Source organism: Cervus elaphus, chromosome 9 (genome assembly GCF_910594005.1).
Source record: "Cervus elaphus chromosome 9, mCerEla1.1, whole genome shotgun sequence".
Classification (NCBI taxonomy): Eukaryota; Metazoa; Chordata; class Mammalia; order Artiodactyla; family Cervidae; genus Cervus; species Cervus elaphus.
The window spans coordinates 47,635,487-47,657,410 of NC_057823.1; the positions used below are offsets into that span (position 1 = coordinate 47,635,487).

Consider the following 21,924-nt stretch of genomic DNA (forward strand, 5'->3'; position numbering starts at 1 on the left):
AAGCTGTGTGATTTGGGGTCGGTTTCTTGACCTCTCTGAGCTGCTGTTTCCTCAAGTATAAATAAAAGTAAGTCGTTGTGAGGATTAAGTGCCTTACTCTGAGTCATTTGGTTAGAACCGTACAGTGAGGGCTGTTCATATTTGTTAACATTATTAGTATTATGAGCCAGGTGCGGCCTGACTAGGCTCCCCTGTTGATATTGAGCCCCACGGCTGTAGGTCTGGGGCATCTCTGGGCCTAGTTCATGGAAGATGTGGAAGACCTGACTAGAACTCCGTGGACCTACTCTAGCCCTGACTTTGAGGCCGTTCCTCACCCACTTTTGCTGGAATAGTGCCCAGGGAGCTCAGAGTGGCTTCTCCTGGGTGGCAGGTGGGTAGGTGATACACCACTTTCCCCATTCACCCTGTTCACATCCCTTACACCCAGCAGCTCTTAGGTCCATAATCCCTAGGCATGACCAGAAGGATCCCTGATCACAGACACCTGTGAAGAAAGACAAAAGCTCTGGGCCTTGTCCGAAGGCAGCATACGTACCCAGATTTGTATTCTGTTTAAGGGAGTTCATGGATGCCCCTGAAATCCATCCCGGATTAGGAACCTCTGCTGAAGTGACTGTCCTCCCAGCAGAGGGCAGAGCTGAGCCCTTTCACAGAGGACTGTGAAACGGTGAAATTTCAGTGCACAGTGCCTGCACAGAGCTTCACTGGAGCCCTTGCATTTCAGTCCCTCAGGAGGTCTTTGGTGGGGCTGAGTAGCAGCGTCACTCTAGCTCCCAGTATGGGCTGGGGCTCGGACTGTTTGCAGCTGAATGCACACTGCAGACGCACCTTGGCCATTGCCTCTGACCTGTGTCCTCTCTGCTCTCTCCCCAGGCATGCTATGGGATCCTCAAGGTGCCCACGGGCAGCTGGCTGTGCCGGACATGTGCTTTGGGTGTCCAGCCGAAGTGCCTGCTTTGCCCGAAGCGAGGAGGAGCCTTGAAGCCCACTAGAAGTGGGACCAAGTGGGTGCACGTCAGCTGTGCCCTGTGGATTCCTGAGGTGGGCAGAGGTGGGGGTGGAGTGGTCCTGGGGCCCAGCATGGGGAAGTGGGTCTGAACAGAACTCAGAACCCAGATGGCAGAGCACTGGGAAAAGAAGGTGATGGGCTACATGAAATGGCAGATCCCAGATATTCAGCTTGGGAAGAACGCAGGCAGCAGCCCACAGGGAACTTTACCCTTGGACCTAGGCAGAACTCGGTGGTGGTTTCCATGGGAAAATGGGACTTTGAGCCACTAGGGGATCCAGGTGGTAGGTGTGCAAGCTGGACAGAAGTCAGGGGAGAGCAGGTTATAGGTTTACCTGGATCTAGACAGTGGCCCCAAGCAAAGTAAAGCACTTGTTTAAAAGTGAGCCAAATGACCCAAAAGGAAATCAGGTGGGGAGCCTGGTTAAAACTGGGTAGTAGGACTGTGGCTGGGATGGAGGGGAGGGGCTGTGGGTGGGCTGGGCCCACAGTGAGTTAGCAGAGGCCTTGGGCTCCCATCTTATTTGATGTGTGAAATGCTGACATTCGCTGACGTTTCAGCCCTTCCCCTGCTGTGTGCCCTGAGCCAGAATGAGGCCCCACTCCAATGCTGCCTGTGCCCGGAAGCAAGCCAGGTGGCCCGGTCAGCAGGTGGCCCCTCCCTCTCCTGGGCTTGCAGTCTGAAAGTCCTTGCTGCGTCCCACCTCGCAGGTTTCTGTGATCTTGGTGGTTATGTCAGCAGCAGTCGCTTGCTCCCACATCCGCATCTTGAAGGCTGGGACGACCTCTGAGTATACCCTGGGCGAGGCACAGCAGAGACACAGAGAAGCAACCAGGACCTACTTCTGGGACTCTCTGGTTCAGGATCTCTGGACAGGGACCCTCTTCCTATCCTCAGGCATGGGCTCTGCCTCGGGCTGAGGGGTGGGCTGTGCCCAGGAGATGCGAGTGGTTATAGGCCTGTCCCCCTGGGAGGGGCTGAACAAGGGCACATCCCCCTTGGCCAGGAAAGCCCTGGAAGTCCCCAAGAAGAGATTCTGCTGTGGGGACCTATAGTTGCCACCCAGAAACATAAGCAAAATGAGTACCAGTTCTAATAACTCTGAAGATGCTGTTAACAAAGGCTTGAGGTGCAAAAGAAAAGGGGACCTTGCACACATACTCACCTGCACATGGAAACATCTCTGTCTTGAGACCCACACAGTCACAGGCACTCATATACTCAGTCAGCCTCACACACTGATGTATGCTCTCCCAGTCATTGTTTAAGCCTAGCCACCGGAGAGCACACACCAACGCTTGCTCAGTGGTCCACTTGGGACACAAGATAGGACTTGGGCCTCTCCCACTGCCCTGTCTGCCCACCGCCTGGTTCCAGCAGACAGTCCTCTCTTTGCGTAAGCCCTGGAGGCCGGCTAAGGATGAGAGGCCTGACGCAGCTCCCTGTGTCCTGCCCAGGTCAGCATCGGCTGCCCCGAGAAGATGGAGCCCATCACCAAGATCTCGCATATCCCAGCCAGCCGCTGGGCCCTGTCCTGCAGCCTCTGCAAGGAGTGCACGGGCACCTGCATCCAGGTACACGTCCCCTCCACCGCGTTGCTGCCTGGGAACCCACTCGGGGCTGCTACAGCTATGTCAGGGGACACGTCCGGGACACCCTCTACAGCAGGCCGCTGCCACCACCCTCCGCCTGCCCAACACAGCCACTGTTGAGCCTGCGATGGGACCACAGTCAGCGCCCCATCTGCTGGACCTTCCTCCATCCATAGTATCACTGGGCATGGGGTAAAGGCCTGGGGAGCCAGGCTCACCACCCCATTATAGTGCCAAGGACTCTGGCTTTCCTAACAGCGAGTGTCTCTGGGCTTCATAAAGACGTTGACTTTGCTTCCAGTGTCAGCTGGACATGTGAGAGGAATAGGAATTAAACTTTACTTTGAGCTAAACTGACTAGCTCTCCCTACACGGGGCAGGGCTGTGCTAGTTTGTTAGCAGTAACCGCTCCCAAGTTCTAGGATGCCTCAGTATGACCCAGACGACTTGTGAGAACACAGACTGCTGTTCCTACCCCCAGAGGTTCTGAATCTGTAGATTGGAGGTGAGGCTGAGAATTTGCCTATTTCTAGCAAGTTCTTGTGTGATACTGATGCTCCTGGTCTATAGGCTGGGAGTTGGAAAGGTCAACCTTTCTTTCTCTCATGTCTCCGGGAACAGTGGTCACTGCAAATACTGGACGTGCCTCCAGCGTTTGTAAGATTCTCAGAATGGCTTGTGAGTGCGGCATAAAGGGCCCCACTAATATTTTGGTGGGTTGTCACTGAAGCACTTGGCAGCTGCCCACAGCCATCATCCCAGGCAACTAAGGCCGTGAGTTGGCCACACTTGCCTGGACAAGAGAGGAAGGCAGGGGTCCAACTTCAGCCCTGCTTCCCAGAGGACAAAGGAGGGGCACAGCTCCCCATCTTAGATAATGTTGTAGGAGCAGAGGAGGCAGGGACCCATCAACAGCCTCTCTCTCTTGACGTCTCAGATTCCAAAGTCATTTGTCCACACAGAAATGCAGCTCATCCTGAGAGAGGCTGTCAGTCACCTAACTGTTGCCATTTCCCTAGGGCTTATGATGCTGTACCCCATTTCTTTTTCAGCTCCCCCAGAGCTCCCCTGCCCTCTTCCATGGCTCCCTACCCCCGACACCCCGCAGGATGTTGGCAGCCGTTTTGTTTAGGGTCTCACCAGCATGCTGCCTTCCCAGTGTCACCCTGAGGGATGCTCCCCCATCCTTCTTCCCTCCCACCTGGGCTCCCTTCATACCTCATGCAGCTCTTTGTCTCCCTCCAGTGTTCCATGCCTTCCTGCGTCACGGCATTCCATGTCACATGCGCCTTTGACCACAGCCTGGAAATGAGGACTATCTTAGCAGACAACGATGAGGTCAAGTTCAAGTCGTTCTGCCAGGAGCACAGTGATGGGGGCCCACGGGGTGAAGCTCCGTCCGAGCCTGTGGAGCCCAGCCCGGCTAGCGAGGACCTGGAAAAGGTGACTCTTCGGAAGCAGCGGCTGCAACAGCTGGAGGAAGACTTCTATGAGCTGGTAGAGCCAGCCGAGGTGGCCGAGCGCCTTGACCTGGCTGAGGCGCTGGTCGACTTCATCTACCAGTACTGGAAGCTGAAGAGGAAAGCCAACTCCAACCAGCCGCTGCTGACGCCCAAGACGGACGAGGTGGACAACCTGGCCCAGCAGGAGCAGGACGTCCTCTACCGCCGCCTGAAGCTCTTCACGCACCTGCGGCAGGACCTGGAGAGAGTGAGTGCCCCTGCTGCTCCCCGCCCACCCACCTGCCTGGCAGGTGTCCCAGCAGGCCTTTCCGCCCCTCCCTCGCTTCCCCGGAGCAGCCGTGGCTCTCCAGGTTTCAAACAGTGAGCTCTGGCCAAGGCGCTGAGGGCCTCCGGATCTTGGACAGGTTGGGGTAACTGAGAGTTTGCAGAACAGGGGAGGATCCGGCTCTGGGCTCTCTAAGTCCCTCTTGTCCCAACCCTTTTGCAGGTCTGATCAAGGGTGAGGGCCCTGGCACGACTGTGAGGCTGGGAGACTCCAGAGCTGGGGGAAGATCTAGGCATCTGACCCCCAGCTGTCTCTGTGGGCCCGGCCTGGTCCCAACACAGGAGCTTTGCTTAGAGTCAGGCTGGGGAGGCATGGGACATCACAAGAGAGTTAAATCAGTATAATCCGCATGTGCTGCCACAGCAGGGAAGACAGCTGTGAGTGCAGCTCCTGGGGTTCTGGACTGAGGGAGCCATGTGAGCGGAGGCCCGGGGCGTGAGACTGGGCTAGAAACCAGCAACAGCCTGCGTGGAGTGAAGTGTGGGGCTGGGTGCGTGGACCACGGTGTTTCTGGAAGTTGCAGAAAGATTTTAAGCAGGGACTGTCCTGCTGCGGCTGCAGATTCCAAACACTCACCCTGGAGGTGGCATCACGGGGCCCAGATGGAGCGAGTGGGTCGACCGGAACCCCTCAGCTGTGTGCCAGGTGGCAGGCGATCTCACCTTGGTCCAGGCACACAGCTTTGGGGGCTGAGTGAGACAAGGCTGGTGTGCAGACTTCATGGTTTTAGGCCGGGCTGTGGAGATCCGGGGCCAGTGAGAGTTGCTTTCCTAGAGCACAGAGGCCCCCCAAAAGCCTCTAATCCCTCCTCCTCCTCCCAGAGAACAGGTGAGAGGGTCCTGCCTTCTGTGTTGTGTGCCCTTAGACTTGGCTTTTTTGACACCCCTCCCCAACTCCTCCAGCTAAAAGCCCCTCCAGATAGAGTCCCACCCCCGAGTTGGAGGCAACCTGAGCATAAAGCAGGGTGTTTCAGGTCCCTGATCGAGTCCTCCGAACCCCAGGTGCTGTTCTGGCCTCTCCTCTCCGGGACATTCATTTCTAGGGTTCTGGAGCATGAGGGGTCATGTCAGGGTGTCCTCCACGGACACACACACAACACGTATGCCTAGCATCTCCAAGGCCACACTAGGAAGCAGTAGGGGTGGAAGCGTTCTGGGGGCTTTGTGTGACTTAAGGCAGCTACTTTGCTTAGGTGTGTCTCAGTTGGCAAGGCTGTACAGTGGTTAGAGCTACTCAGCATCTGCTGAGTACTGGGGTAAGGGGCAATGAGGTGGAGGCTCTGAAACTGGACCTAGCTTCTCTACCTTCCTTCACCCCCATATGCATCTGCCCTGAGGCCTGGTCAAGCAGAAATGGCCCTGTTGGCCTGGGAGGGAGGAAGCTTACTGCCTGGAGGCCAGCCTGCAACCAGAAGGTGGGGGGCGGGGAGATCATCACGTGTCCACAAGTGTCACCCGGGACAAAGAGCAAGGCCACCTGCATTTCAGTCACCACTCCCTGGGCAGCCCAGCATCCCTTCCCATGTGGAAGGGCCCTCAGGGACAGATCCTTCTGAGACCAGAGCTGCTTCCACACTTGTCCTCAGGCCACCCCCACGGTCTGCAGTCCACACACCCTGCTTTTAGCCCTCCTGTTTTCAAACGACACATCATGTCTGACCTCCCTGATCTCTGCTGCTCAGCATGTGTCTGACCCTGGCTGGGCTGCGTGGGGAGGTGAGGGGACAGGCTCACCTATTGAACCATCATCCTGGAGAAGGAGCTGAGAAGTTCGTGGTGCCATCCCTGATGAGCAGTGGGGCTCAGAGGTTGAGAGAGCCTTGGAGGAACGTGTGTTTTCTAGAGTTGAACTGAATTTGGACCTGAAGAGGGGAGGGGCTCGTCAGAGAGTTGTTGGCTTATTCTCTGCTCTGTACTCTTCCTGGGCAAAAGTACTCCCTCCTCAGTCCCCCAGCCTCTCGACCCCATTGTCAGCTGGTGCAGGTGAGGCCAGGGGCTGAGGGTGTCACTGGTTAAGATGCCGAGGCAGCTGTGGGATCCCCACCTCACAGACATCTCTGGTTGGGGCACAGAGCCCTCCCAGGTCAGGTGTGAATCAGTCCACTCTGCCCCCAGGAGGAGGAGGCAGGGCCAGCCTTGCAGTCTGTTTAGCTTCTGAGGGCTCAGGAGGGCCCCTGCTTTTCCAGCAGCCTCCAAGCCAGGCTGAAGGGGAGCAGCTGAGTACACAGCCCCGGCAGGCTGAGAGGAAGTTAGGCAGCCATGTGCTCTGTTGACCCCCCACTCCGGTCCAGCCTCAGAACCTTTCACGCCACGCATTGGTGACTTGAGTGAGTGAAGCAGGCTGAGAACTGTGCCACGGGGGAGGCTTTCTGCAAAGACCCATAACTGTCGGCCTGTCCAGCAGGCTCCGTCTCTGACCATGGCCTGGTGCCAACAGTCAAGAGTGTCCAGCCTGTCACTGGGCACCAGGCCAGCTTGGGCTGGATCCATCAGGGATTCAGGGGAGGAGTTGAGACTGAGGCTGTGGGTAGCCTGGCTTTGCATCCAGTTCGAGCAGGCCCAGCTCTGTGCCTTCTGAGTTTCACTTTCTACTTGTCCAGGTTTCAGTTTCCTTGTCTGTGAAATGGGAATGAGAGTCTCGCTGACCTTGAATCATCATGAGATATGAATCAAGTCTCGCATGACCTTGAATGTCCCAAATGGGACATTTGGCAGGGACAGGGCTTAGCACACCACCCTCCCTTGTCAGTGGTGATTGGTGTTGCTGTTCTGACCCTTAGCTGACGGGCTGCTCGGAGGGTGGGCTCCAGGGACTGAAAGGGCGGGCCCAGGGCTATGGCCCAGGAATCCTGGGTCCTCCTCGACTGATTTGCTTCCCAAGGCTAGGCGAGACTTTTGCTGAGAGAAGCAGGAGCCGGGGTCATGGTGCCACCAGCATGAAATCCCATTTTATGCTTAGCCTAGAAGATGTGCTTTCCTCAGATTTCAGCCTTTGGCCTCGGCGCTGGCAGGCAACACAGGAAGGCCTGGCTACCGCAGCCTCTCAGAATTGTTCACAGCTGACAGAAAAAAAAAAATTGCAGCACTGATGAGCAGCGATCAAACTGACAAACACTGGCTGGTGTCCCCTAGCAACCGGGCTGGCAGAGTGGGCTACCCAGGGCCTCACTTACTGCCTGTGGCTCCGGATCTGATTACCAAGAGTTTATTAAAGGTTTTACCTGGCCTGAGAAGAGTCGAGAGGGCAGGAGTGGCTCTCAGACACTGGCCCCAGAGGACAGACATGTAGGAACTTCCCCCCCAGCTTCCGTGTCCATAGCTCTCCCCAGGAGACTTGGCCCTGCCTCCCCCACACTCCGCCTGTTTCCTTGTCAATTGTCACACACCATTACTATCTTCAGTGCCTGGGTTGTGTCTCTTGGACCTCCTACTAAAGCCGAGTGGGCAGCTGTAGCCTCCAGCCTCTAGCTTCTCAACCCCATGGCTCCCAACTCTGGGACTCTTCCACCCCATTGCCCCCTTTACCCACTCAGGCCCTGTCAGCCACTCCCGCTGCTTCTGATCAGCAGCCCCAGACCTCTAAGTCCCCTGTTCTGTCTGCTCAGCTTCTCCTTCACTGTCCCCTGCTTTCCTCACTCTTACCCTGTGGCATTAGCTCACTGCCAGTTGCTTGTCCCTGTGCAAAGGCCACATGCTGGGCAGAGCATTACCCAGTAGGAGCCACTCTGCCAACCAGCAGAGATCTTATAGCAGTGAGTGGGCGAGCACCCCAAGGTGCCTGCCAGCCAGCCTTGATGAAGGCATTAGCCAGCAGCATTCTGGGCTCTCCTACCACCACCGGTTCCCAGCCTTGCCCCCACTCCCTCAGGACTCCCTTCTCTTAGCAGACCTCATCTTCTGTTCCTCAGACCAGAACCTTTGCCTGCTAGTGCCCTCTGGACCCATTCTCTGCCCTTTGCTCTCATGTCCTCCCCTTGCTGCCCTGCACCGGGATCTCTTTCCAGCCCACACCCACAGCACAGGAGTATCTATTTTTTCTTCATCCCCTCTCTGTCTCCAGGATTGCACCATTGTTTGAATCCATTTTACCTTGTCCCATCTTCAAAAGCAAGTCCTCCCTCCCCCACATCCCTCTAATCATCGGTTTCTCTGTCCTCGTCCCTATCTTTCCTTTTCTGTCATCCCTCACAGTTCTTACTTCTTTGCTTCTCACTCTTGGAGCTTCCTTGAAGCAATTTACTTCCAATATATTGTATTTTTAATACCTCATTTATATCTACCATAGTGGCAGGCCAGACCCCTGCCACTACCAGATTCCAGAACCTTCCACCAGGGCTGCCAGCAGCCTCCAATCTCTCCCACTTCTCCACCCTTATCCTTCAGCCTTGTCAGCAGTGGTCGCCACAGTTAAACATGCCCTTGGTCTTGAGATACTTTTCCTGTGGATGCTCTGACCAGATTCCCCATTCCTGATAATTCAGTCCTACTGCTCCCTCTCTGAGTGTTCCTTGGTCCCTGCGATCATTCACTGCACTAGGCTTTTCGTCTCATTGTGCCTCTGATCCACAGCTTTACTCCCCATCAGGAGGCTGACTCCATCCCACACCTGCCTCCCAAGCTCCAGCATCTCATGCCCAGTATGCTCTGCTCCTCCTATAACCTCCCTAGGCTCCGTGAATGCCCCTACCCTGGTCCATTCTAGCTTAAGGTAGCTGGCTAAGAGTCCTCCCTGCCCCCTGCCCTCCTTAGCCCATGTCCAGTCTCTCTCTGCCAAACTTGCTATTGTCAAAACAGCTTTATCAAGGGAATTCCCTGGTGGTCCAGCGGTTAGGATTCTGCACTTCCACTGCAGAGGGCACGGATTTGATCCCTGGTTGGGAAACTAAGATTACATGGCGTGGCCAAGAGAAAAAAACTTTATCAAAACGTAAAACCTGCTTTTATTACTGATCCCTGCTCTAGTTTTGGAGGAGTTTTCTACTTGACTGATTTTTATGCTCTTTGATGTTTGTTTTATCATTTTCTTTAAAAATTGGGGTATAGTTGCTTTATACTACTGTGTCAGTTTCTGCAGTACAGCAGAGTGAATCAGCCATGCATATACGTGTATCCCCTCTTTTTTGGATTTCCTTCCCACTTAGGTCATAACAGCGCACCAAGCAGAGTTCTCTGTGCTGTGCAGTGGTGTCTCACTGTCTTCTTCATGCCTAGCAGTGTATATGTGTCAGTCCCGGTCTCCCAGTCCATTGCACTCTCCCAGCTTTCCCCTTTGGCGTCCATACGTTTGCTCTCTACGTCTGTGTCTCTATTTCTGCTTTGCACACAAGACCATCTCTACCATTTTTCTAGATTCCACATAAATGCTTTAATATACCATATTTGTTTTTCTGATTTACTGCACTCTGTGTGACAGTCTCTCGGCCCATCCACGTCTTTGCAAATGACACAATTTTGTTCCTTTTTATGGTTGAGTGTTATTCCGTTGCATATATGCACCACAGCTTCTTTATCCATTCTTCTGTTGATGGACATTTAGGTTGTTTCCATGTCCTGGCTACTGTGAATAGTGCTACAGTGAATATTGGGGTCCATGTATCTTCTGAATTATGGTTTTCTCTGGGTATGCCCGGGAGTGGGATTGCTGGATCATATGGTAGTCCCATTTTTAGTTTTCTAAGAAACCTCCCTACTTTTCTCCATAGTGGCTACACCAATTTACATTCCCACCAACAATGTAAGAGGGTTCCCTTTTCTCCACACCCTCTCCAGCATTTATTGTTTGTAGATTTTTTGATGATGGCCATTCTGACTGGTGTGAAGTAATACCTCACTGTAGTTTTGATTTGTATTTCTCTAATAATTAGTGATGATGAGTATCTTTTCATGTGTTTGTTGGCCATCTGTATGTCTTCTTTGGAGAAATGGCTATTTAGTTCTTCTGCCCACTTTTTTATTGGATTGTTTGTTTTTGGTTTGTATTTATAATCAGAAAAAAACAATGTAAGGAGTCCAATAGCCTGGGTTGGCTTCTAGGATGGTTGCAATACTTTTCCCTAAAAGCCATCATGGAAAAGGAATTTCACAGCATTCAGTTACATGTAGCTGTGTTACCAGAGTCTTAGGAAAAATTAGAGGAGTTGATGATTCCATAGTGAACTGGGAGTAAGGTGTAACAATGTGTTTGGATTCTCACAGAATCTTCTATAGCAGAAATCTCCAGATATTATTGATTGGGTAGTGTATGTACCCTTATCATGAAAAAAATTGAGCATTTACCTCCAATATATTGTGTTTTTAATATCTCATTCATATCTACTGTGCTGTTTTGTAAAGCATACATAATCAGAATTTCTAATAGAACCAAAAAACCCCCCACTAGAATATTATCTTCCTATATATGCTGAGATGTCAAACTCAGTAGCCCATGCAGCTCACTTTGGAGCTTGGCAATAGTTCTCAGGTTCTGTGGTGCTATGTAAAATATATATTTGAGGGCCCCACCCCCAGAGAATTTGATACTCCCCCAAGCCTGGGAATCTGTGCTTTTAACCAGCCACCCCAGGGATCTGGGGGGTAATCTTGACCAGGAATTCATTTTGGCCTGCCTTGATAAACCTTGTTCTAATGTTTCTAAAAGTCAAAAAAAGAAAGAAAACTGCATCTGTACTTAAATAGGAAGTAGACCTGATCTGTTTTTAGGCTAGATATATTGACTAGTGTGTTTTCAGGCCCCCAAAGTAGCCATGCATCCATCCAGCTGCCTTTATCCCCACTGTCCCTATGCGTGCTCAGCCACATGACTGCTGGGAAGGAAGGAGACCAGGATATGAGGAGAATGAGATTGGGTTGCTTAGATGTGATGGACAGGGAAGCCTCCTGGAGGTGACCCTGGAGCCAAGACCTGAAGGATGAGGTCCTGCCTGTCTTCCCCTTTCTCCAGGGAGCCTTTTCACCACCCCCAAGTCTGGATCAGGGTTGCCTGGTCCTGTCAGGACTTGTTCAGAGCGGTACTTCTCTGCCCTGCTGAGCAGCAAGCCTTAAGAAGGGGACTCTGCTGGCACCTCTCGCAGCTGAGCCCAGGGACCAGCACAAGCCTGTGCCTAGGGATGTGGAGGAGGAGGTTAGCTGGAGGGAGGTCCTAGGGAATCCAGGATTTGTGAAGAAGTCAGATGGTGCCAGTGTGCTGGAGCAAGGGCTCACAGGCTGAGCCAGGTGGCTGCCCCCTGGGGAGGTGCTGACCACAGGACAGCCTGGTATTCACACTCTAGGCTGCGGTGCAGAGTGGTGCTGAGAACCCACCCAGAGCCTGTCCTGTAGAGGCCTGCTAGCCTGGCGCAGGTGTTCCGGGGTCTCTTTCACAGCTAGGCTCAGGGAACAGAGGAGGCGGCCTATGCCAGCCGGGAGGTCTCATCATGGCTACTGCAGGGTGGGAGAAGTCATGGTCACGACAAGAGGCAAGGGCCCTGGAACCCTCAGGTCATGCCCAGGCAGCTTAATGCTATGAAGACCGAACTCAGCCTTGAACATGGAACCTAGCAGGAGGTAGAACCTGGTGGGACCCAGGATTCCAGTGGCCAGCTGTCCCTTTTGCTGGAGATCGTGACCCGATCTGAAGACCGTGTCAGAGCAAGGTGGTGTCCTGAAGGCGGGAGGAGGCCTGGACTTGGTCCCAGAGAGATGATGTACACTGAGAACAGCCAGTGAGGGATGGCACACGGGGTCCAGGTGCCAGGTGGACAGGAAGCAACGTTCTTCAGGTGCTTCCAAGCCAGCTGCAGGGTGGGTCCTGTCCCATGGGCTAAGCAAGATGGTGTCCCAGGCCCCAGGAGGCTCTTCCTAGCTGGCCTAAGGTAGTCCGAGAGGCCCTGCCCTTCCCCCAGAGGAGTCTGTCCCTGGCAGAGCGAACATGGCCGAGTGCACATGAGACCTTGAGCAGAGCAGCTGGGACCTGGCTCAGGGCCAGTGCAACACGTGGACAAGGGTCAGCTGCAGACTGGACGCCAGTGCATCAGGGACCGCCTCTCTACTCAGAGCTCTTCTGCTGGAGCTCTCTCATGTGCCGGTCATTTGTGTCTCAGGATAGGAGGTGAGTTTTGCCCAGGTGCTGGTGGCTGAAGAGTTTCGTTGATGTGTAAGAAGCCTTGGATGGAGGCTGAAGGATGGACTTAGTGACCTTGTCAGGCCATGACAGGCCTTGGGGGATTTACATACAGGGGAGAGCAGTCATGTTGGAAGGGCCTTGAGCAATGGCATGACTCAGCCAGGAGGTGCAGGCCCGGGGAAGGAAGGCAGAGCTGCCAGCCTGACCATTGCGGACACACTCCCTGCCCACACTGGCTCCACTGCGGGTCCTGGGGCCAAGCCTGTGCCCGGCCCTGTGTTTGAGATCAGAGAATTGCAGCTCAGGACTGAGAATGCATTCGGGGCCTGGGTACTGATTCCCAGATGTCCTGGGCAGGTTAGGCAGAGTGGCCCCCCAGAGTTGGGAGGTTGAGGTGGTTGCCCATGAGTAAGGTGGAAAATCTCTCTTGTGTTTCCTCAGGTTAGAAATCTGTGCTACATGGTGACAAGGCGCGAGAGAACGAAACATGCCATCTGCAAGCTCCAGGAGCAGATATTCCACCTGCAGATGAAACTTATCGAACAGGATCTGTGTCGAGGTAGGCGCTTCCCCTGCCTGCCGCTGGCCACCTCTCGTGATCACACCCTCGAGGGGGCTAGGTTCCAGGGAGCTGTGTGTCTTCAGAGCCTGGTGGGGCATGTGTACGGGATCAGCGGCCACTGACCCTACCCCTATGCTCTGTACCCAGTTAGTGGGCCAAGGCAGGGGCCTCCCAGGGTCCTGGGTGTGTGTTGGCAGGCAAGGAGCAAAGATGTGATGTGGGCATCAGGCCTACCCTCAGGGAGCTTTCTGGTTCACGGGACTCTGAGGCAGTACAGGCCCACTGTGGTTCAGGAGGGAGCTGCACGTGTACAAGTGCAAACCAGAAGTCTCAGCGGCTCTGTGCTGGTTCCAGGGCAGGAAGGGAACAAGCTGGCAAGCTTCCCTGAACCCCTGTGTGCCTGTGTGTTGATTGTGAAGAAGGCAACTGCCCCAGGGGTGGAAGAGGACCTGTGTGTTCCTTCTCTCTGACCCTATCTGACAGGATTGAGGCCCTGTGCCAGTAGGTTATTTTTCCTCTTTCTTAGGCTTTTACCATCACATGCCTTTAACAGATCTGGAAATCAAAGGTTAAAGAAGCTCTGAGAGTGGTCTGTCTTGTTAGGTGTGGATGTTGCCAGACAACAGGGCCCTTTGTGGAGTGTTAACATGTTAAAGAGGGCAGTGCTTAGTGCAGAAGATGGTGCTCTGATGTTGAATTCCATGCAGTAAAAATAGGTGGATGGAGAGATTTTTAAGCCAGAAGCTGCCACTTCAGATAGAGCCTGTGAGTTGGGCTAGGCTTGGAGCAGAGAGAAGAGAGTGGCTGGGCCACCACCAGAGTCAACAACTGAGGACCTTCTACTGCCCCATCCCTGCCCCGGAAACCAGCATTGCCTGATACAGATGCTGCATCACGGCCATTTAGAGGTCAGGGCTCACTGTGCACCCCCCAGGACTAGGGCAGCTTAGACAGGAGGCCCCCAGGCCTTCCCAGGCTCCCTCTTGTTTGTCGGTTCCTTCAGCAAGCACTGACTGAGGTTGACAGAATACTGGGCTTTGTGGTGGGCACAGGGTGCCCTGCCGTGGACTGAACGGATGGGCTTCCTGTCCTCACAGAGTTCACTTCTGGAGAGACAAAAGAAGGTGGTGTCCGGGGGCCTGCCATGGGTGCCAGTGCAGGGCACAGGTATCAGGGATGGCTTCCTGGTGGTGGTGATACTGGAACATCTCAGGCTTCCTGGGACTCACACGGGCCATACATCCCACTGCAGGAAGGCAGTGGAGAGTGGCGAGGCATGCAGTGCCCTTAGGCACAGGATTCCAGAAACATAGTCAGGAGCTCGGAGGGTCCGCATTCTCGCATTGAGTCTGGAGACATTCGCAGCTCCTAGACTTGAGCAGCAGCAACAGGCCACCTTTTTTTGATCAGGGCAAGGCATTTGGAGAGAAGACTGGTTTGCCTCTGCCCGAAGCCAATGCCCTCAGTGTTATGACGCTTCACCCATAGGGTGGGACACGGGCCGCAAGTATATTCCTGAGGTCTGTCTGGCCAGGAGCCTAGAGAAGGCTTCCCAATGGTGGTGATACTTAGGCTGTGAACAGAACCAGGGGAGGGACAAAGAAACCATATATTTGGGGACCTGGAAGTGAGCTTGTCTTGTTAGAGAAACTGGAAGGACCCTGGCATAGCTGCAGCCAGGGCAGAAAGAAAATGTCTGAAGTGACGCTAAGGGCTTGCCAGGGTCAGCTGTGTAAGGTCTGTGCCCTTGGGAGGAGCTCAGGCCACAGCGAGTGCAGTGGGGGACTTGGGAAGCCTCCCTCCAAGTATCTAGGCACTGTCCCGTGTGATAGGTGAGAAGACTGAGGCCTGGCCTGAGGTAACACCTGGAATGAACAGCAGAGCTAGGCAGAGTCCGGGAGTTGGGCCCACACTCCTCAACCTTCTCTTAAACGCTTACTCAGGAAGCCCTCCAGCCTCTGGCTGAGAAGCTAGGAGAAGAGTTGGGGCAGCTCGCCACCACAGCATGTCCCTCCCCTGTTCTGCTTTGTTCTGTGACTCCGCAGACCCATGTGGTCCTGGACTAGAAGGGTATGAGGGCCAGGGGTGTACCCCGAGTCTCCCATCAACTGTCTAACCTCCAGAGCAGACCACGAGTGCAAGGCAGGGGGCCGACCCTGTGTCAGGAGGGGAAGCCGAGGCTGCTGACCCCACAGTGACCTACGCACCTTTACCTCTGTGGCCTTGGCCTGTGAGGCCCTGTCCTGTCCACTCACCTCCAGCCAGCCTTCCTGCCCACCAGGACTCTCCTGGGATTTGTAGTCCGTAGAGATCAAACTGCAGCTCAGGTCCTGTAGAGTGGTCTTCCCCCTCCTCGTGTCGCTGAGCCCCTCACCAAGCCCCTCAGGGACTCTTACCCCCTTTTCCCACATCAGCTGTTCCCTGACTCGCTGGAGCCACAGTTATCCCAGGTCTCACCTGGCTCTGGACGGGGGCTGCAGAGGTGCAGGGGAGGTGACCTAGAAGGCGAGACGCTAAGTGATGGGGCTCCCTGGGATTCCATGCAGGGGTCTTGGTTCTGTCTGGCCTGCTTGGGGTAACCATCTCCCTCCTGCTCTCTCTTTCCCTGATGCAGAGCGGTCTGGGAGGAAAACAAAGGGCAAGAAGAGCGACTCAAAGAGAAAAGGCCGCGAGGGCCCCAAGGGCAGCCCCGAGAAGAAAGAGAAAGTGAAGGCAGGGTCTGACTCAGTCCTGGGGCAGCTTGGTGAGTGGCCTGGTGCACATGGCTAGGCTTATACCATCACTGCACTTGCAGCTCCCCGCATGTCCAGGCACTCCCACCTTCCAGGTATACAGGAGACTGGGGGTGTTGGAGCCCTATCTGGCCTCCCAAGGGTTCCTCTCATAGACTAGAGGCTGGGCCTAGGAACTCAGGAGCCTCTAGACATCCTGGCCCTTCAAGGAAGCCTGTGTCATGTTGTGGGGTGAGGGCCTGCCATAATTCTCTGTCCCTGTACCCTCTGCCAGAATGTCCTCAAATAGGCCCTCCCTTCATCCCCTGCAAACTTCCTGGAAGCCACCAGAGACCTCCGCAGCAGTGGTCTTTGCCCAGTGCATCTCACTGTCATAGCTGTCTGTCACAGATCTCTTTACTGCTGCCCTGTTAAGCATGGTATTCCTAGAGGGGCTCTTGGCCTTGGGCTTTGTCTCCCAGGATGTCATATGCTTCCTCTAGAGCACTCCTCAGGGAAGGGGCGTGCTCTAGAGGAACACCTCACCACTAGCAAGGAAGCCCCACCTCATCTCTAGCAAGGAAGCCCCAGGTCCCCTCTAGCAAGGAAGCCCCCACCTCACCTCTAGCATGGAAGCCCCAGGTCATCTTTTATTTTCCTCAGTCTCAGGAAGGAGACAGCTTGGTATCTGATGGGAACATCAGCGGCCGCCTCCCAAGACCTCAGTAAAGGAAGGAGGGCCCGTAACGGAGCTGGCCCTGACAGACACCCTTATCCAAGCCCTTGCTTTGGAAGCTTTGGAAACCGACACTCATGAAAACCCAGCGCCCCCTGGTGACCAGAGGGCTCCTTCCTCCATCCCCCCATCCCTCATGGTCCCAGGGTGATGCCATGTGGGGTGGTGAGCAGGGCTGGGTGTGCTTCTGTGCAGTCAGCAAAGGCCCTCACCTGGGTTAATGCGCTACTGTAGCCACTTTGAAATTCTTAATAATTTTTGAATAAGGAGTCCACATTTTCAGTTTGTACTCTGCTCCTCAAACTATGAAGACAGTCCCCAGGAGCAGGACATCATCTGTCTGGGGAGAAGGGTGTTCAGGGGTTGCAGGCCGGATGGACAGAACAGGTTGACTCGGCCGGGTCTAGCGCAGAGGGAGAGAGGGAGGAAGGTCCATGATGGCATGCAGGGCAGTGGGGGAGAGGGCTTCCTGAAGGAGGGTGGGACACACGCCTGCTGGCGTCTCACCTGCCTCTTTCCTCCCCTTGGCCAGGCCTGTCTACCTCGTTCCCCATCGACGGCACCTTCTTCAACAGTTGGCTGGCGCAGTCAGTGCAGATCACCGCAGAGAACATGGCCATGAGTGAGTGGTCGCTCAACAATGGGCACCGCGAAGACCCCGCCCCGGGGTTGCTGTCCGAGGAGCTGCTGCAGGACGAGGAGACACTGCTGAGCTTCATGCGGGACCCCTCGCTGCGACCTGGCGACCCTGCCAGGAAGGCCCGCGGCCGCACCCGCCTGCCTGCTAAGAAGAAACCACCGCAGGATGGGCCTGGTTCACGGACGACCCCAGACAAACCCCCCAAGAAGCCCTGGGGCCAGGATACTGGCAGCAGCAAAGGGGGTCAGGGACCACCTGCCAGGAAGCCACCACGGCGAACACCTTCTCACCTGCCATCCAGCCCTACAGCTGGGGACTGTCCCATCCCAGCAGCTCCCGAGAGCCCCCCACCGCTGGCCCCCGAGACCCCGGAGGAGGCAGCCCCGATGGCTGCCGACTCTAATGTCCAAGTGCCTGGCCCTACAGCGAGTCCCAAGCCCTCAGGCCGGCTCCGGCTGCCCCGTGAGAGCAAGGGAAACCGGAGATCGCCAGGTGCCAGGCCTGACGCGGGGACGGGACCGCCTTCTGCTGTGGCCGAGAGGCCAAAGGTCAGCCTACATTTTGACACTGAGACTGATGGCTACTTCTCTGATGGGGAGATGAGCGACTCAGATGTGGAGGCTGAGGACAGCGGGGTGCAGCGAGGTCCCCGGGAAGCAGGGGCTGAGGAGGTGGTCCGCATGGGGGTACTGGCCTCCTAAGTCACCCCTTCCCCTGTCCTGGCCCCCTGTGAGGCCTCAGCCCAGTGACAACTGCCATTTCCAATCTCCGCTGAGTGTCTCAGACCCCTGAGGCTGCCACTCTGATGTGGTTTTATTTTTAATATAAAGAGAGTTTCGAATTCCACACTATTGTCTTTCCTCTGTGCTGGCCTAGGACGTTAGGATTCCTTCCACGGCTCTGGCCACAAGGACCAGCCCTGGTCCTGTGCACCATCACGGCCGTGGCAGCATCCCTGCCTGGGCCACGCAGTACTGCTGGGCTCCTGGCTACATGTAGGCAAGGTGATGAAGAGCTCAGGACTCCCGCCCGCTGCCACTGGGTGACACAGACTGTCGTTTGGGCATTATATGGCAGATGGGCCTGCCCCGCCTTGCTCCCAAATCCCACTGGGGTCCATCTGGGGGGGTCCTGCTGCACTTCACTGATCCCCAAGGAAGTATGATAAGTGATACCCAGCCAGAGTCTACTCACTGTCACAAGCACAATGAGCTTATACAAGAAAGCACTGAGGGGGCGAAGAGGGCCTGCTGGTTCCAAGGGAACCATAGCTGTTCCTGGTCAACCCACATCATCGGAGGCCTGCCCGCCCACCCTGCGATCCTCCACTCCCCTGCTGCTCTGCCCCTGCCAGTGCCCAGCCCGGCGGCTCTGGGGAGGGCTTCCCAGAGTCCTTCCTGAGCTGTGCCGTTTTCTCAGGGGACTCCCAGCCAGCCAGCCGCCAGTGCCGGCGGAGGGCTGCGAGGGAGGGCCAGTGCCCGGTCAGGGGCGTGGGGCTCAGACTCGCCCACTACAGAGAATCGCTCTGGGACTCCAACTTCCTTCCTTCCTTCCTTCGGGGCCAGTCTCGGCCAGGGTCTGATCAATCCCAGACAGCTGACCAGACCAGACCATTTGCCTTTTCAAGTTTCCTGCTAAGTGATGAGCTTCTTCCTTGGTTTCCTTTTGGAAACTCCTCCTTCCAACAAGCAGTGGGATCCCGGGGCCCGGGACGGGTTAGTGATGGCCTGCCAGGGCTGTTTGAAGTCTTGCTGGATCTTCCTGGTTCCTCTTCCCCTCTGAGCCTTAACCCCCTTTCCCAGCTGTGCCCTTTTAGCCCTTCCCTCCCTACCGTCACCGTCCTGCCTTCTCCGCTTCACCCTCTAAGTCCCAGGTAGTAGCTCTGAAGAGTTTCAGTGGAGTGGCCCCAGGGTGATAGCTCAGGGAACAAATGAAAAACAAAAAGGAATTCAGTGAAAACATGTTTTCTTTTCTTTTATGACTTACTCCTGGGTCACTTCTGCCACTGGTAAAGCCAGAACTTCTCCAACAAGAACCTTGCAAAAGTCCAGTGAATCAGTCGAATCATTCTGTGGATGCCAAAGAATATTTTGACCATAATACAGCACAGCCAGGACCTGACAACTTGTCACTTGGACTTTTTTTAAAAATGGAATTCTTTAGCAACCAAGTATAGAAACATGTTCGTTGCACACACCCAAGGAGGTGAGCCCAAGCTCTCGGACAAGATGCTGTTCTGCTGCTGCTGGTGTTGGATTTTGGATCCTGGGCCCACTGTGAGCTCTCCTGAACCCTAAAACTCCGCAGGAGGAGACTGACGGTGAAACCAGCGTGGCAAAAGTCTCACCATGGGGATCCCCCTCACATAACACAAAGCGCAAATCAGCGGGATGGGGAGCAGGCTGAGCACCCATCCCCGACTCCAGACTTTCAAGGTACGACAGTGGCATGGTCATGGACACTCAGTTTCATGTGAATTTTATCAAAACAGGAAACAAAGATAATGACTAAGTTTAAAGGGCTGGACAGATGTGTCCAGTCGGAGCAGACTCAGAGTGGGCTTCAAGGACTCTGGGCGTTGGGATTGCATGAGCTACTGTGTAGAGTTCAGTCTGCCTGGCGCCTTGGTGGTAGTGGCCAGTGCAGTCAGCAGCAGCGTCCTAACCCCATTCTCTGTTTACTGCCTTTGAACAGATCTTCTTCCTTCCCCGTGCTTCGGGTCACCTCGGGTCACAACCTTGTCTGTGCTGGATTGCCTGGTCTGACCTCACAGGAAGCAAAGGGACCAGCTTTAAAGAACAACCAAACTCTGCCGGGAGGTGGGGTGCTCAGGTCCAGTAGACTCGGCACTAGCCTGCTTACCCTTCATCCATCCTGAGGCCGGGTCTGGGAGCTCTGGGGGCGAGGTAGGGCAGAGAACCAGGGCAGGAACGTGGTAGGTCTGGTCAGGGCCTGGACTGGGTGGGCCAGGCCAGGAGACCAGCACTCCTTCAGAGGGCCTCTACTCAAGTTGGCCTGTAGATTTCAACCACTTCTCAATTGGCTCTTGCTTTGAACTCAATTATCCCTGGGGCCCCGTGTCCTGCACGGAGTCGGGGTGCCTCTAAAGCTGGCTGCCCAGGGTCTGCCAGGCCAGACCCAAGAGCTTTGTTTGCCAGGCAGCCGTCCACTACTAGGATGTCCGGCAGGCTACAAAGAAGACAAGGATACTGGTTCTCACTGCTGGCCTTTCTGCCATCAGCCACAGCCCCTTTACACTTTTTCCAGCTTCCCATCCACAGTGCAGACAGCTTTGCTGCCTTTGAGGTCAAGATGGGAAGCTGAGGAGAAGGCAGGAGGCCTTTTCCAGACTAGAGGCTGACGTATGTCTTTCATGTGACCATATCTGCCCACACTCAGTGGCCCTCCTCAGGGAGGGACAAGCTGCTCTGGAAGTTATCCTGGCGGTCTTTGCCACTCTCCTGGTCTCTGCTGCCCACCTCCTTCCCCCTTCTCACAGTGAGAAAGGATAATGTGCAAGGAAAGTATTTTTATGGATCGTAAATGTATTTTAGAACAAATACAGAGAAGAAAGGTTAGAAGGGTTTATTTTATTAAAAGAGCTCTGACTTGGTGACAGTGTGTGAACATTTGCAGTGTGAAGGTCTCAGGTTCCTTGGAGAAGACACCCAGGTTTCCAAACATGGGTGTTGAGCTGTGGATGTGTGAGTGTGTGCCAGGGCACGTCTTGTGTGTCCATATGCATGTGTGTCTGTGTGTCATGTATGGGCACACAGTGGGACTTGCCAGGGCAGTTTCTAGAGAATCACATGCCCAGTTCTGACAGACATTGGCAGCAGCTGGACTTGGCATTCCTTGCTTACTGCCAGATGTGGCCAACCTCTGCCCATACCCCAAGCTTTGCAGAATGGTCTGGATGCCTATAACAAGGCCCTTGGGGAGGCCACTTCCCATGGCCCTGGCCCAGCTGGCCACATTGGCCAAAGAGCCAGGGCTGGAGTCCAGGACCTTTGGTTGTTCTTTAAGGCACTTCCTGCCACCTTGTCCCTCAGACGCACAACACTCTGCGCTCCACATCGGCTCGGGGTGGGGGGATGATATGAATGTCACAGGAGGAGACACCTTCTGTCTTTGTTTCAAAGAAAGTTGATGTGCCATTTGTTAATATACAAGAGAAATATTGAAAATATATTGAAAAGAGCAATTTTAAATTATTTTTGGCTTATGTTGCAATATTTATTTTCTTGTATTAGGAAAGATTCCTTTGTAGAAAAAAAAATGTATTTTTCATTAACGCAAAAACCTATTTCTCCTTTTTGTACATTGTCCATGTTCGCTACCCTTAACGAGCAATAGAATGTATGGCTGCCTCGCGGTGGCCAGTGCCCGCGTCCCCTGCATGCTCCTATGATCCCGCTACCACATAGCTCCCAGTCCCATCCTGTCCTGCTCACTCATGGGGGTTTCCAGAGCCTAGCCCTCACTGGAGCCTGTGGCTTCAGGACCCCCTCTGCAATCCTCGTGTGTTGGCAAACGCAGTTAATAAAGCAATGTTTTCTGTGCTGGCTGGTCTGAGGCTCTGTTGCGCTGGGGAGTGGGAGAGGGTGGGCTCAGTGAAATAGTGAGTGGTCCCTGAGTGTCCCAAGGAATATAGTGAGTGCTCAGTATGCACTGGGGCTGGGCTTACTTCATTTGCTTCTCACAGTTGTCATCCCCTGGGGTTCAGAGTGGATGATGGAGCTTCCCAAAACCACACCTCTGGTAAGAGGTGAAGTTCAGCAT

General features: G+C 54.7%; 1 protein-coding gene across 10 annotated transcripts in view; it reads left to right on the plus strand.

The window, feature by feature from the left end:
• The window catches only part of JADE2 (jade family PHD finger 2), a 50,846-nt gene extending 29,142 nt beyond the window's left edge, over positions 1 to 21,704 (plus strand). For 7 of the 10 annotated variants that reach the window (XM_043912798.1, XM_043912797.1, XM_043912791.1 and 4 more), the window contains 6 exons: positions 877 to 1,044; positions 2,471 to 2,587; positions 3,851 to 4,315; positions 12,935 to 13,052; positions 15,670 to 15,798; positions 17,035 to 21,704. In XM_043912798.1, coding sequence (XP_043768733.1) covers positions 877 to 1,044; positions 2,471 to 2,587; positions 3,851 to 4,315; positions 12,935 to 13,052; positions 15,670 to 15,798; positions 17,035 to 17,843 — 1,806 coding nt within the window. In that variant the 3' untranslated portion in view covers positions 17,844 to 21,704. The remainder of the gene's footprint in view (positions 1 to 876; positions 1,045 to 2,470; positions 2,588 to 3,850; positions 4,316 to 12,934; positions 13,053 to 15,669; positions 15,799 to 17,034) is intronic. The other 3 variants (XM_043912795.1, XM_043912800.1, XR_006342728.1) reach the window with 2 other exon arrangements.
• Positions 21,705 to 21,924: the final 220 nt, after the last annotated feature.